The 15,210-nt window shown below is 32.2% G+C and overlaps 1 protein-coding gene across 4 annotated transcripts in view; it reads right to left on the bottom strand.

Moving 5' to 3' along the window:
- Positions 1-1,011: 1,011 nt before the first annotated feature.
- Positions 1,012-15,210, bottom strand: part of LOC145258057 (small ubiquitin-related modifier 2-like) — a 34,973-nt gene continuing 20,774 nt past the window's right edge. For all 4 annotated transcript variants that reach the window (XM_080115784.1, XM_080115787.1, XM_080115791.1 and 1 more), the window contains 2 exons: positions 3,616-3,687; positions 1,012-1,466 (listed from right to left, as the gene is read on the bottom strand). In XM_080115784.1, the coding sequence (XP_079971910.1) occupies positions 1,398-1,466; positions 3,616-3,687 (141 nt within the window). In that variant the 3' untranslated portion in view covers positions 1,012-1,397. The remainder of the gene's footprint in view (positions 1,467-3,615; positions 3,688-15,210) is intronic.

Genomic DNA, 15,210 nt, shown 5'->3' with positions numbered 1-15,210 from the left:
TTGTTTTAGATCTTTCAATTATGTAAAATAACTTTTTTAGTAGTAATGTTGGGTTTATCTGCCCTTGGTAGTGCAAGGAAATTTTTAATTTTTACAAGTTTTGCTTAGTAACAACCAATGTAAAGCAACCCAAATTACAATACCAATAGTTATTACCATTACAATGAGAAATATAATTAGACGCCGGTAATAAAACATCCTTTATCATTACAGGAAGAAAACACTCAAGATATAGTGCTAAATCATCTGAAAGATGACTGTAAATAAGATTAAATCATGTTCTAATAAAAATTAGTGAATGCCAAGATTTTGTATTGTTTCTTATCCTTACTGATTGAATACAGCTATTTAAAGAGAAATACTCTTAGTACCTCAATAGTTGCTTTTCAGCGAATTTGTTGACTTCATTTTCTGCAATTAAATAGTTTTCAAACCTGTCGTTTTATGCACTATGTTTGAGCACCATAATAAAAACCAACGGAATACATTCAGGTTGGTTAATTAGATCCAATTATCTTTTCAAATTCTATATATAAAGAATTCACGGTTCCAGAAGGCAGGAAAATATATAGTTCAATAGTCTAGCAGTTCTAGATTTGAACACAACACATTGTTACAATCATAATAGTATAGTTTTTTTTTGTTTTTTTAAGTTCCCTCTAAGTACCAACCTTTCATGTCATTTATCAACAGACATTCAAATTTAATTTTAGAAGGCTTGCAAGCTAATTAAAACAAAGTCTAAAATATTAACTATTGAAGATTTAGTAGTGAAAAATTTTTTAAACAGCTGTAACACCGGTATTGGCAATAAATTTACCATAACTTAATTAAGATCATGAGTATATTAATGTCATTAATGGAGGGAAGAACCTTTAAAAAGATTTTTTTTTAAATAAAGACACTGAAAACAGGAACAAGTATTAAAAAGAAGGGAGGGAGAGACGACTGACAATGTGTGTGAGGATGGAGTCGGATAGAAGTAAAAACAAGATCATTCATACAAGCAAATAAACATTAATCATATTTTATTTTGTGGAAAAATGATTACAAAGTACATATATATGAGAGAGAGAAAGAGAGAGAGAGATAGAGAAAGTAGCTTAAAATGATTCTAAATGAAATCGGTGCATGTAGTCTCACACCAACTGGTGCCATTACACATCAACTGTCAGTGAAGGGTTGCTAATCACCGTGTCGGCAGCGGACAGACGCATTTCGACAACGAGGCAGTGCCAGCAGCAGCAGTAGCAACGGTAATGATCTCTGGTAGTGGCCAACGGCACAGTGGGAAGCAGCAGGCACATGACAACACATGGACAGCATGAGAAGAGGAAAGGAGAGGATTAACAGAGAAGGAGCCAACATGTACAGAAATATGAAACATGACCAGCCATTCAGCACACCTCTCTGCCACCAGTCTGTTGCTGGAACACATCTATTGTGTCGTTGTCCTCCATTTCCAACTGAAATTAAAAAAAAAAAAAACATTTATAAAGACAGTAGAAAAAGAAACAAAATATCTAATTATTGCCAGTGTATATAAAATAAAAGTGAGTAATACCAGTTTTTGGACATCCATGAACAAATTTAAGAAAACAATAGTGGAATACCCGATTTGAGACAAATTCATAAAGACATTTAACAGATTGGGGGGGGGGGGGTCGTAAAATATGCTTAAAATATATTTTAATTTGTCCAGATTTCGTATATATTATAGAGTTGTGATTTCGAAAGTAAAAAAGTATTTGTGTGTTATCAGCTAGAATCGAAACCAAAAGCAAAATTGTAGCATTCAAAGCTGGTGACATTATCCCACTGTACCAACATGACACCCATATGAACTAATTGAAAATAAAAAATAAATTAAGATGAATGTACAATTTTTTTTTTTTTTTCAATTTTGACCCCTTAAAAAATTTTTTAACCAGCTAAAGATCCATAAAAAACAGTCTAAAAAATCCAATCATTTAAGCCCCCCTAGGAAGAAATTTTTTTTTTTTTTTTAATACGCACAAAAGTATCAATTTTAGCCATGTTAACTCGAAAGGCACTCCTAGGGGGTCAATCGGAGTTTTCCCCGGAAAATTTGTTACTTTTTTTTTTTTTACTCATGTTTACTGCTAGTGCAAAATTTAAAAAATTCTAAGGCATAGTTATTGAAAAAAAGTGCAGACAAACAAATGGACAAGGGTGAAATTACAGGTCCAACCTCATTTTTCTCAGGGGACCACAAATAAAAACACAGAATTATACTGAAAAATTGAACTTAAATAGACAGATTCTATCAAAAAGGGAGAAACTTGTAAACTATAAAATCGGCTTGATAATCTAGTTGAACTATTACATTTTTATACAATATATTATTTATCCCCTTTTCTCAATACTTCCTACAATTTTTCCCTTTGGACTTCCAAGTTCAACTGTTTTACATCTAATCCAAGAACTCTCGTTCAATGTGACCAAATTAACCAAGTCTCCTGTTCTCCACATATTTTCCATATTTAATCTTCGTTTAAAATAATTAGATCTAATTATTTCTTTAAACATATCACTTGTGTCCTCAACCAATCACTGACCAGACTTCATTTCCAGATCGCATCTACATGCTTGATAGAATATTCCCTTAATTCAGTGATGATGCTCTGCAGCTCGTTAATAATGGCAGAAGTTCCCTGAATTTCATCCATTCTCAATGGTATCACCTAGGTAAGTATTCAAACCTACTCCACATTTTTCATTCATCTTCATTGTCTTAGAATTCTTGCCAAGAAACGATCTCTCAACTTACCTATAATTCAACTGTACTTGCATACCTAATGCTTACAAGACAAGTACTATTTTCCTACAAAAACTTTCCAACACTACAAGCACCAATTTATCACTTTGTAACATCGATTCTCCAACCTGTAGATTCCATAGCATTTATTCAAGTTTTCAACAAGTTGGCACTCCATGGTTTCATAGGAAAAGACTATCACTTAACAGAACTTCTAACATCGAAAATAGTGAGATGCATAGAAGTGTAAAATATGAAGCATTTATTTTACAGAATTGCTACTTTTTGTATTTCATTGAAAATTGTTATTGCTCATCTAAAATTTACCCTTGTTAGTTTTTTTTTTTTTTTGACATGGAGGTCAACACTTATCAAGGCCCAGAAGCCACTCGGGGATAAGGGTTATTAAACATTTCTAACAGTGCGTATGACCTTTTAAATTATAGCAGAACCTCTCCAAATCAAATATAAGGGAAATATTTGATTTAAATTTAAAATTTTATATTTTAAGCAGTTTCATTTATTTACAGTAATTTTTACATTTTTATTTAAAAATAAATCGCCATATCAACTAAAAAAAAAAAAAAAAAAAAAAAAAAAAAATGGTAGCAAGCCTTTTGCTCAAATAACAATTACCAAGGAACACTTATATGGTTATTCTATGAAATAGGCAAAAAATTCTATTTAGGATATTCCTATTTAGGTTAAAAAAATGCTATGACAAGCAATAATGTTGTGAATATCAAAATGTTATTCTATAATCCTTTTTATGCTTATTGAGATCAAGTAATTTGCCAGTAAGAAAATACTTCATTCAAAAGACAAAAGTAACCAACCTGTGAAGGCGTATCTTTCTCTCCTATCGCTTGTCCATCAAACATGAATCTCACAGAACCTGGCCGAACACCCTGCAAAAACAAAATTGCGTAATTTACTTTATAAGAAAAATGTTTATATTTTCAAGAGGATACACACGTTTCAGGCCATTATTCTAATTGTTATATTTACAATACGTTAGGCCATAGTCAAGCAACATTGTTATTGATAATGTGAGAATTTAAAATTAAACTCCTTAATTGCTGAGGTAAATTGTTCATGTAAGTTTCATAACTTCATATATTCTTTTAGTTAATTTGTTTAGCTCCTTAAGATTGAACCCAGTTAGATAAAATTTAGTATGACTGAAGAGAGACAAAAGGTGTTGTTTAAAAGATGTTAGAAAGTGAATTCTACTTGGAGGATCAAAAGAAAAACAGATGGAGGTAAGAGGTCTTTGGGTTTTTTTTTTGGTTTTTTTTAAAAGAACATTAGATTTGCTGGGTTTGTATTACTGTACACAGATTCGAAAAAGTTGTTAAAAAAACAAATATATAACAAATAAATGTTAACAAAGGCAAGATAAGTTACTTTTCTACCTAACTGGATATATTTTTCGTGTTTTTATTCAAGGTAACGTGTTTATTCAGATCGAAAAGCATACAGTTTTTACCGATGTATTGGAAAATTCAAAATGGCGCCCGACACTCTCTTTAACACGGTAAGTTCAGGAAAAGATGTTATAAATAATAAACTAGACAAAATACTGTTAGAAATTCGCTCATTATATGCTACCGTGACATAAGTTGACATATATTTGGTGTTTTTTAAATAGTATTTTATCTAGTTTATTATTTATAACACCTTTTCCCAAACTTACCATGTTAAAGAGAGTGTCGGGCGCCATTTTGAATTTTCCAATACATCGGTAAACACTGCATGTTTTTCGAGCTGAATAAACATGTTACATTGAATAAAAACAAAAAAATGTATCCAGTTTGGTAGAAAAGTAACTTATCTTGCCTTTGATAATATTTGTTATATATTTGTTTTTTGACAACTTTTTCGAATCTATGTGTACAGTAATACAAACCAGATTTGCTTCTCTTTAAAAATAGGTATCATGGTTTCAATCTTAAAACTACAGCTCTATTAGTATGAAACCGAATTTGGTCAAAAATATAAGGGAAGCTTAAACAAGTGATAAATAATAATTTCCCCATGTCTGTGACATCAAGCGGCAAACATTAAGGTAATGTAATGTTATCAATGATAGAAAGTAAAACATGAATCTAGAAAGAGGAACAAACGTTTTTAAGTAATGAGAGTGGCCAATGGATGAGGAGGAGGGCAGGGACTTCAAATTTACCAACCTAAATGGGGTATACATTGAAATGAGTATCTCTCCTACCCATGAATTGGTTTAAGTATGACAAAATTAACATTTTAAGAAGGGGGAAGGGGGTGGGCAATAAGAGAAATAAAAGAAATTCAAGCTGACTGGCAAAGACCTTAGTAAGGTTTTATTGATTTGTCTTTTTCTTAAAAGGTAAATAATATAATAAAAGGGGCATAAGTACTATTCTAGCCACAGATTATGAGGACAGGCACATGCTATCATAGGTTTGATTTAAGGAAAAAAAAAGTATGAAATTTAAATCACTTGGAAGTAAATCAGTTTAAAGTAACTGAAAGATTTTTAGTACAAAACCAAGAAAAAAGTGTTCACAAAAGTAAAACATGAAAATGTGACAGGTATCTGCAGATAGAAAACTTGTTTACAGCAGCACAAATACTGATAATTCAACCGAAAGTACTGTATAGTTTGAGAAATTCAGCCACCACCCAACCCCTATTGACCTCCAATCAGACATTTTGTACCCTATACCCTCAATGACATTAATTTGAGAAAAATTTAGAAAAGGTCTGACATATCCATCATCACAGGTGTTCCGATTTCAAATAGAGACACGATTGTTTGAAGTTCCTGAATTCCACGATTTATACATTACAAAAAAAAAAAAAAAAAAAAAAAAAAAAAAAAAAAAAAAAAAAAAAAAAAAAAAAGCCTGAGTTATAACTACAGCTCATTATATTATAAATAGTCTAATATCTATAAACAAGATTGAAACATGCATGGATTTGGGTAATTTATCTGGATTTGTTTTTTTTAATTTATCAATTTGAAATCTGGAATTGGCTACTTTGCTGAATATTTGCTTGTAAATCTTTTTCCAATATCAATGGGAGGTCTCAAACAAAAAAAAAAATATGCACAATTTTTAGCCAAATTACACGATCAAAATTTTTTTTTAGGATATAAAAATCCATTTTTAATACTTGAACCCAATCTACACCCAATTCTTCAAGTTGTTTTAACCAACTTTGAAAGTACTAAAACAAATACATGCATATTCATCTTTAGAAAGGAGTCTATAGGTTTTCCTCTAGATGATGAAATAAATGAATTCATAAAAGATTTGGACAGCTATTTCTGATATTCATAAATGACCTCCCTGATAAAATTGCGTCTCAGATGAGCATGTTAATGAAACTACCCTATAATAGACATGAGGGGAAAACAAATGTACACGTATCCAAAGTAATATACAAAACCTAGAAAACAATTAGTCGATAGTGCGATCTGGCTGTAAGTGGATGGTAACATTTAATTCTAAGACTAAGCTCCTTTTCTTTAATAATTAAAAAGAAAAAAAAAAGTAAGCATGAGGATTGAACCTGAACCGTTGAGGCAAAGTTGTGAAGAAAAAAAAAACAAAAAAAAAAAACAACCCATGCGACGTTAACCATTGCCCCACCGCGACATGCTAACGGAAACGCGTTTAAATTTATTTAATTACTTGGATTTAGCAGGTGCACGTTTTAATGAGTTAAAATGAGGTCAAGTTTGACTGCGGGAATTTCATTTACTACTGAACGCCCCCCCCCCCAAGATGTTATAGGAAAAAGACTAACCCACATGCGGCGAGCGACAAATATTGAATATTTATCTTCCCGAAATCGAGCAAATTAAATAGACAGGCGAGCTTCGTTGTTAACTGAGATATTACGATTTATGTGATATAAAGAGTTGTGAACCGACCGACCGCTTCTGAAAGAAGCCTTTTGTAGACACAGAAAAAGCGAACACACATTTTCGCTTTTATATTTACAGAGTACTGATATGTCTTGTCTGGAAGGGGGCGGGGTTTAAAAAAAAAAAAAAAAAAAAAAAAAAAAAAAAAAATTTTTTTTTTTTTTTTTAATTGCAGACCCAAGGTTTGCAAACTAAAAGGAACCATTGGTTTATGGTATAAAAAAAAGAATGATTATGTGGAATGTTTAAAGCTACCAGCTTAGTTACTCAAATTTTGGAAAGTTAAAATGCGAGTGGAGACCAATATACAACCAAACGAGATTTACTGAAACTAATATCATATACACATTTTATGTAAAGAACTAAAAGAATTGTTATTGATGAGAAGACCGATCTCAAGAGATTAAATTTTAAATATTTTTAAGAGTGGTGGCCGATATAGTAAGAATAGAAGTTTGTTTTTCTAAAATCAGGGTTTGTACAGATTTTCAATGTCCCTTTTTAAGGACTTTAAGGCTTTTCTAAGTTTTTCAAGGCATTAGAGACAAAATTCAAGTTTTCAAAAGAATATTTGGGGTTTGTTTTACAATTCACAGCAATTTGAAGTGTTCAAATCAAATATACAGCAAATAAATGTTACCATAGGCCATAAAAGTTGCTTTGCAACCTACCTGCATTATTTTTTTGGCGTTTTTAAGTAGTTAACCCTTTACAGCTTTTAAATTTCCAAGAAAGATGGCCAGCCTTGTTTTTGATTAGCAAAATTTTTAAAGGGGGGGGGGATAAGAAAGTCCCGTCCGGGCATAGAAAGATTTCTAATGTGTGTGTGGTCACTTATTTATAGCAGTGACCACTACCCCCCCCAAATTAAATTATAAATAAGCAAAAAAGAGAGGGAGATTAGACCCCCGCCCCCAAGCGAGAAATAACTTGTATCCACAATAATACAATGCAATTTCAGAACAATATACTTCTATTCCATTTTAATATTTGAATATTTTAAGAGAATTTCATTTTATTAATATTTCAAATTTTTTACTGACAAAGAATGATTTAAGGCCTTTTCAAGACATTTTTCATATTTTCAAAGATTTAAGGTAATAGAAATAAAACCTTCAAGGCAAAAACCTAAATTCAAGGACTTTAAGGTTGTCCACACCCTGTAAGACAAGAACGTCTTTTCTTCATTTAGTTATTTTCTTTCAGCGCATCCTTTTGTCAGACTCAAGACAAGATTTTTTAAAACAAAAACAAAGAAATGGAGACCAAAGCGGAACACTAAAGAGGAGATGATATTCCATTTTCTTTGCACAGCTTCCCAGTTTGTTATTGTTCGAAAAGGTTCTCCCATCCAATGCAAGAGATTATGGACCACATATTCTCAATTGGGTTTAAATCAGGACTTTGACGTGGCCAAAATATCACATTAATTGAATTATCAGAACACCATTTTTTTGTGACTTTAGCAGTGTGTGCAGGGGCATTATTGTGTTGAAAAATAATGTTCTGAGATATTCCCAGCTTCTGGATACTTGGTAACAGTCCTGTTTCTAATATTCGAATGTATTCTTTTGCATTGATTGACTCACATCTAATAAGTTCCTTAACTCCTGTTGCAGAAAAAGTTCCCCATACCATTATCTCTCCATTCTCGTGTTTAACTTGTTTTTATGCAACTTGGTGAAAATCTTTCTCCAATTCTTCGATTGCACCATTCGGGAGTATCAACAAGACAATCTTGATTTATCTGACCAGAAAATATTCCTGAATCAGTCTGTATCTTTCTTGCTATAATACAAGAAAAATCTTTCTATCATTGATGTTCTTATTAGATAAAAATGGCTTCTTTGCACACCTTTTAGGAGAAAATCCCATTTCTTTCATTCGTCTAGATATTGTATATCTAAAAAAAATTTCGAGGCCATTTTGAATTCTTTGCTATGGTCAACATAAGTTCTTTCAATACTTCAAAACAATTTAAGCCTGTGGTAGTCTTTCAAAGTGAATGCTCTCGGGCGACCAGACAAATTTTCCTTTTACCAAGCATTCGACTTTGAACTTTTGACCAATTCGCTTCACTACAGAAAGTGATATTTTCACTTTTTCTTTTGTTAAAATATAAAAAATCTGCTTGCAAGTCATTTTGGGCTGCCTTAATCCTGTAATCAGGTTTTTTATATCCTCGCGAAGATGCGGTCCTACCATATTTAGGATTAATTTTTCCACTTATATGCTATAATAATCTGCAAAATAGAAATTTTCAGTTAAAATTAACAAAAAATTCAAGGGAAAATATTGAAAAGTCGATTTCTTCACAAAATAAGCATAAACCCAGAACCCAAACTTCTGACAGACCTTCATTATCTTTTCCAATATCAGGATTCTACATTCCATCCAATCTTGAGATTGAAATCTCAATGAGAGACCAAACTAAACCTATTCTTTTGCAAAACTGGCATTGGTTTGCATTTCTATAGATTTCATGATTAAAAGGTGACTCAAACATGACCTCAAAAGCTGACCCTCAACATCGCTATGGAATTTTTATCTATTAGGGATTAGGGACATCAAAGAGCTAAATTACCATATACACGTTTCCGAGTAGCATGTACATTCATATTTACCCTCAATTGTCTATATGAAAAAAAAAAAAAAAATCTATTGTTGAACTGACTATTCTGCCTGTTCATCTTTCTGCCATCATTTATGCTGGGAGATTTTAGTATTCAATGTTGAATGGCTAGTTCACTCAAGGTATGATGAAAGGAGGTTTTGTCAATTTTTCCCTTTAAGATCCAACAGGTAGTTATCAAACAATACTGAAAAACATTTTATAAGACTTCTTGATCTTTTTGACAATTTGCCTTGAACTGTGCTCATACAAGATTGTCGCATCATTCAGTTGACACAAAATAAAAAACAAAAAACAGTACATCAGGACCTCATATCCTTCTTCATCACTATATTTGTTGACTGGGAGAGCCTCAGATCTTTCATATCTGAAATTCTTCTGCATTCCATGTTTGAAAACAATGGATCCTATATAGCATCTGATTTAACAAATTGGTTAATTGTTAGGATAGAGATTCATACTCCAAAAAATTCCAACAGAAACCAAATGGCTAGTTGCAGGTACATCACAGAATATATCAGTCATTATTCACAGAATCACATCTATTTTGTTAAAATATAACAAAATAGACGTTCTGAAATCAAAAGCACTTTTAGGACTATCAGCAACCATTGCAAAAGGATTATAGAAAACCAATCATATGATTAACTTTTTAAGTAGCTGAACAGAAGCTGGGTTCCCACAAGTTTTGGTGAACAACAAGTAGTCCTTCCAACCAGCATTAGGCAACCAGATTTCCACAGCATCCGATAAAAACTTTGTATAGAGCATTACAAAAAATTCCATCCTTTGTAGCCTGAGCTGCTTATTTATACCCCTCCCCCCAACCACCACTACGAGTGAAAATACACTGAGCAACATCCACATACATGTCCAGGATGTTGTCAAAGTTATAAAGAACTTCAATGCCAGCAAAGTAGCTGACTGATAACATTCCAACCACAGTGATTAAAAAGCTGCAACAGGAACTAACTACTATTCTTACAAAAGATGTTTAACTGTTGCCTAATGGAGAAATGCTTCCCAACACCTTGGAAAACTGTCAAGTGTGCTAAGTATAGATCTGTCTTCAGCATCTCAGTACAGACCAATTCTTTGCATAAGTAAGCTGCTTGAACCTGTGATAAGTTGTCAAATCGGTTTTACTAAGAATGTAAAACTAAAAATTAGGCACTATCAATGTACAACTAAATTGCCACAGCTGCTGATTAAAGCAACTTCAACAGGCTATCAACTGGGTCAGTCAGTGTAAAATATCGTAAAACAATCTTGTCTTCTATCTGTCTTCTATATAAATAAAATGAAGTCATTTTCCCCCCTCTGAGTTTGACCGTAATAGGATTAAAATTCGAGACATTTCATACATATGTAATATGCACAAACTGCAGCACATTATCTGAGGTGTGCTATAGGCCTATTATCTCTACACTTCCTCGATAATCGTACATTCCTATATTTTTTCTGGTGAGAGTTCACTGCCAAAACCTGTAAGAATCGATGGAAATTGTAAAATCTTTTCTCTCCATTTGATTACTCCTCCCCCCTGCTCCCCATTAACACTGCCGCTTTGAATACAAGCGCACACCGGTTAGGGGTTTTGTAGTTACATACAAAAACTGAAATGCTTCCTACTACGGGAAACAACGCATAATTATACATTGCTTATTTACAATTAATTTCGAAACATTAACTAGGATAAAAAAAAAAAAAAAAAAAAAAAAAACGTTTCTCTCCTTTTCTTTTTCTTTCATTAACATATATCATTTCCTTTACATTCCGTTTCATTCGCTGCTTTCATTTTTTGTTTACTTTTTTCCCCTCCCCCGATTACTGCTTTACATATTAATTTTCTGGTTAACGCATTACAGATTGTAAGATGTCAATTTTTCAATTACAGCGATTATGAACAAATCAATTTAGGGGCGCTTTAACATATTTACAGACTCCCATCGATCATTACTACATTTCAAAATGTAAACAATGCATTTCTCTATGCATCTCTAAAAACCGACGTTCTGGTTTACTGTGTTTCGTATGTTTTCGTTTAGTTTCTTTGCATGTTTCCATTTTTCAGATTGCATTGCAGTTGTAAACATCGTTACAACATAACTCATACCAAAATTAATTTCACTACTGACGCTATTTTTAGCACAAATTAGTAACAAATCAATTTAGGTGTGCTTTAACATATTTACCGACTCACATCGAGAATTACTGCATTTAAAAATATAAACAATTCATCAGGGTTTAATATGGGCGAGTGCTATTTGATAACCAAAAACAAACAAAACATTGTATAAAAATTTATCAAAATATAAATTAATTAATGATGGGAGTATATTTTTCTGTTTATTTTAACATCTGTTGACAAAAAATTAAATTTGTACATTCTCTTGAAAAAAAAAAAAAAAAAAATTTCTCTACTTTCACTTAACTATTTACAGTGTTCATATAAAGTATTCAGCTTTTGTAATAAAAAATTCCGTTTGCAAAAATAAATGTTTACTGCCAATTTTCTTAAAAAATGCAAGTTTTCCTGCAAAAAACAATTTATGGTAAAAAACGAATCTTTTGAGGAAAAAAATTGCAGAAAATATTAAAAGTAAATACAAAATGCAATTTTTCTTGAGGAATGTGTTTCATTTTAACAAATGGAGCCACAGCAATGCGTGGCCAGGTACAGCTAGTAATAAATAAAACAAATTTACTCAGAAATTTGGAGAGGTTATTTTTGGCAAATATCTTTCAAGTCCATAACTAAACAGATTTATTTACTAAAGAACACTTAATTTTTATTAAACATTCTCTTACATGGGCGATCTATTGAGTTCATCAGTGCAAAATATAGCGCTAATAAAATACATTACTCACAGTTACAATTATTTTTGGTAAATCCTTAAAAGCAGAGATTTTTTCCAATCCCGTGTGCCACTTTTTTCTTTATTATTGAAATACAAAAACAAAACAAATTTAATCAGTCACAACTTTCATCCAAGAATTTTTTTTTAGCAAATTAAATTTTACAAGTGACCTTTGTAAGTGACCTACAAGTGAAATTTGAATTTTTGTAACACTAAACGATCTTTGTTAAAGTAGAAATTCTTAAAGACGGAAGCAATATTTCTAATACAGTGCGTGTCTAAAACAGTGTCTAACTGCTTTTGGGAGAATAAGTAAACTATTTTTTAAAAAAAAGTTTTGTTTTTTTTAATAATCTTGCATAAAGTTCCGTATAAAAAAAAAAAAAAAAAAAAAAAAAGAAGCCTTTTAGTTTTCTGAAACTTTAAAGTTATTATAGACTACTGCTTGTATTTTGTTTTATTTTTTAAAATTAAACTCTAAACTGTTAAAGTTGCTTTGACTAAACATTTAATGACAATTATTTTTTCCAATACAGTGTGCCAAATAATTGTCTCCGTCTTTTAGGATTTAATTAGACATACAATCTTGCTTAATTTTTAGCAGTGCATAATTAGTAAAATCAAGTCTTTACAGATTTCATTATATAAATACTTATGTATCTATTTATTTACTTTAATATTTGGAAAAAAAAAAAAAAAAATTTTTTTTTTGTAAATACTTTTTACATGAATCTAAAAGATATTTGCCAAAACTTGACTGAAACTTATAAATTCATTTTGTTTTAAACAGAAAACAGATTTTTACAATATTTTGTGCTGACAAACCCAGTAGTCTGTTAGTGTCAAAGTTGCTTTACTAGCAAATCAACAGCAGGAGCAAATTATAATTTAGTCATACATTTTTAGTAAAGCTCATTATGTACAACTATAATGTCCAATCAGATTCTGCTGATACAAGCAACTTTACACATTATTTCTATATGACAAACAGCAGGAGCAGTCAGGCGTCATAGATCGGACATAATTTTAGTCATATTTTTAGTAAAATTCGCCGTGAGTTGTTTCTAGAGCAATAGCACGACATATCAAAAGCCTTTAACAGGATTTGGCACAATTTAAATTTTTTTTGAAATTCCATTTTCACCCCAAACAAGGCACAGTGCCACTTTGAAGTAAGAAGGAAGGGGGGGGGGACAGTAGTTGCAGGGATATTATGAAGGTGGATGAGCAGCAAGATGTCTGTTCGCATTACACGGGAACTTCTTCATGTCAGTACAGTTTGGGAAAGCAGAATCTCCGAAGGGAGTTCCAGAGTCTAGCAATTCTGGGGAAGAAACTATTGGAGTAGAAGGCTTTCTTATATCTATGGATCTGTATAGGGTTTAAAAAATTTTTATTTTTTACAAGGTGATCAATACTTATCAAGGCCCGGAAGCCACTCAGGGATAAGGGTTATTGCATGTACAGTACATTAGTGTGGGGATTTAATAAAAGTGTCTACTTAAGGGGGAGCGGTTCATCAGGAATTTGTTTATGTTAGACTTGAAGACATCCAGGTTGTAGCCAGAAGGGAAGCAGGCAGACAGAACTGAGTTCCACAGGCGTGCAGTTCTAAGAAAGAAGCTTTGTTCAGAGGTGGGATTTAGTTGCTTGTCGGGGATATTTACATCGAGGGAGTACAAGTGCTTGTAGTTCAGAGCATTTATCATTAAAATACTTTTAGAACAGTAGCAATACACATTAAAAAATTGAAATGGCTTTCAGTATTTCAATATTGGTATTATGACTTTTGTGCCTCACACGTTTGGGTATTTTTCCATCTTTAAGACCATATGCATTTTGTCACATTTTTTGCACTACTTTTTCAGTAAAAATGTTATATATTTGTTAAAACACAAGATTAAGCCATGAAATTTACCAGATAAGTGTATTTTTGTGCTAGAAACTAGAGTATGCTACTGAAAATCTCCATAAATTAATGGTTTCACAAATATGCTGCAATTCCTTAAAAATGCCATGTATCCATTAGAAGAAAAGTTAGAAATCAAAGCGGAATTGTAATGCATTATATGTACAAATAACTGAAATCAAAATCTAGGCCTGTTTAAAAATGAATATATTGCAATATTTCTTTGGTATTATTGTAGATTAATAGCTTCTGTTAGCCCCCACTCACCCCATCTGACTACCTCCCAAAATGTGATTTTGCCTTTGTAGGCAATTATGTGTGAACACCTTGAAAAACTTTAATGAAAGATAAACAAGTATTATTTTAGAATTTAATGTAAAATGATTTCCCATTTTGAGCCATTCTAGTTATTTTAGGGCAGTTAACCATTTTTTTCATTACAAAATCTTACCAAAAACCCAGTTTTATGATGTTAAAATTTTTATTACTTCATTTGCTCAAAACTATTAAAATATATCATGTACATTATTAATTCATTTCCAAATAATTCCGTGGTATTTGGAGGACTTAAAGTGCTTCGGTTTTTAAAATGACAATTTTAGCAGAACCCCCTTTGAAATCTGTAATTATCCAAAGCATTTTATTGTCCGTGTGTATTGCTAAGAACAGGCAAAGGGATGCAACGTTTCGATGGGACAGAGGCTGAAGTTTATATGACAGTTCAGGACCTATCAAGTTGGCGACTCCTTTGAACCCTATCCCAGAGCGAGATACTAGTAGCAGATGCACCAGTCCAAATGTGACAATACTCCATACATGGGCGCCTTATAGAGGTACAGAATACTTTCAGGCGCAAGTAGCTTTCTAGCACAATAGAGAGAGAGAGAGCCCACCTTCTTTGCAGCAGCCTTAGCAATGCTCTCAATGTATTGGTTCCAACTCCATGTTTCCTGTGAACGTTAGGCTGAGGAGTTTAAAAGAAGTACTTTCAGGTAATGTCTTTAGCAATTGCTATTGGTGGCAGAGAAGATTTCTGGTAATTATTGGAGGAAACAGTCTTAGCAGCATTGAATGTGACCATCGATTTGTGTCACCCATTCCACTACAGATTGGAGG

This window comes from Euprymna scolopes, chromosome 3 (genome assembly GCF_053919585.1).
Source record: "Euprymna scolopes isolate OS-2025 chromosome 3, ASM5391958v1, whole genome shotgun sequence".
NCBI lineage: Eukaryota > Metazoa > Mollusca > Cephalopoda > Sepiida > Sepiolidae > Euprymna > Euprymna scolopes.
The sequence above is the reverse complement of the archived record's forward strand: the minus strand, read 5'-3'. Positions and strand labels throughout refer to the sequence as shown.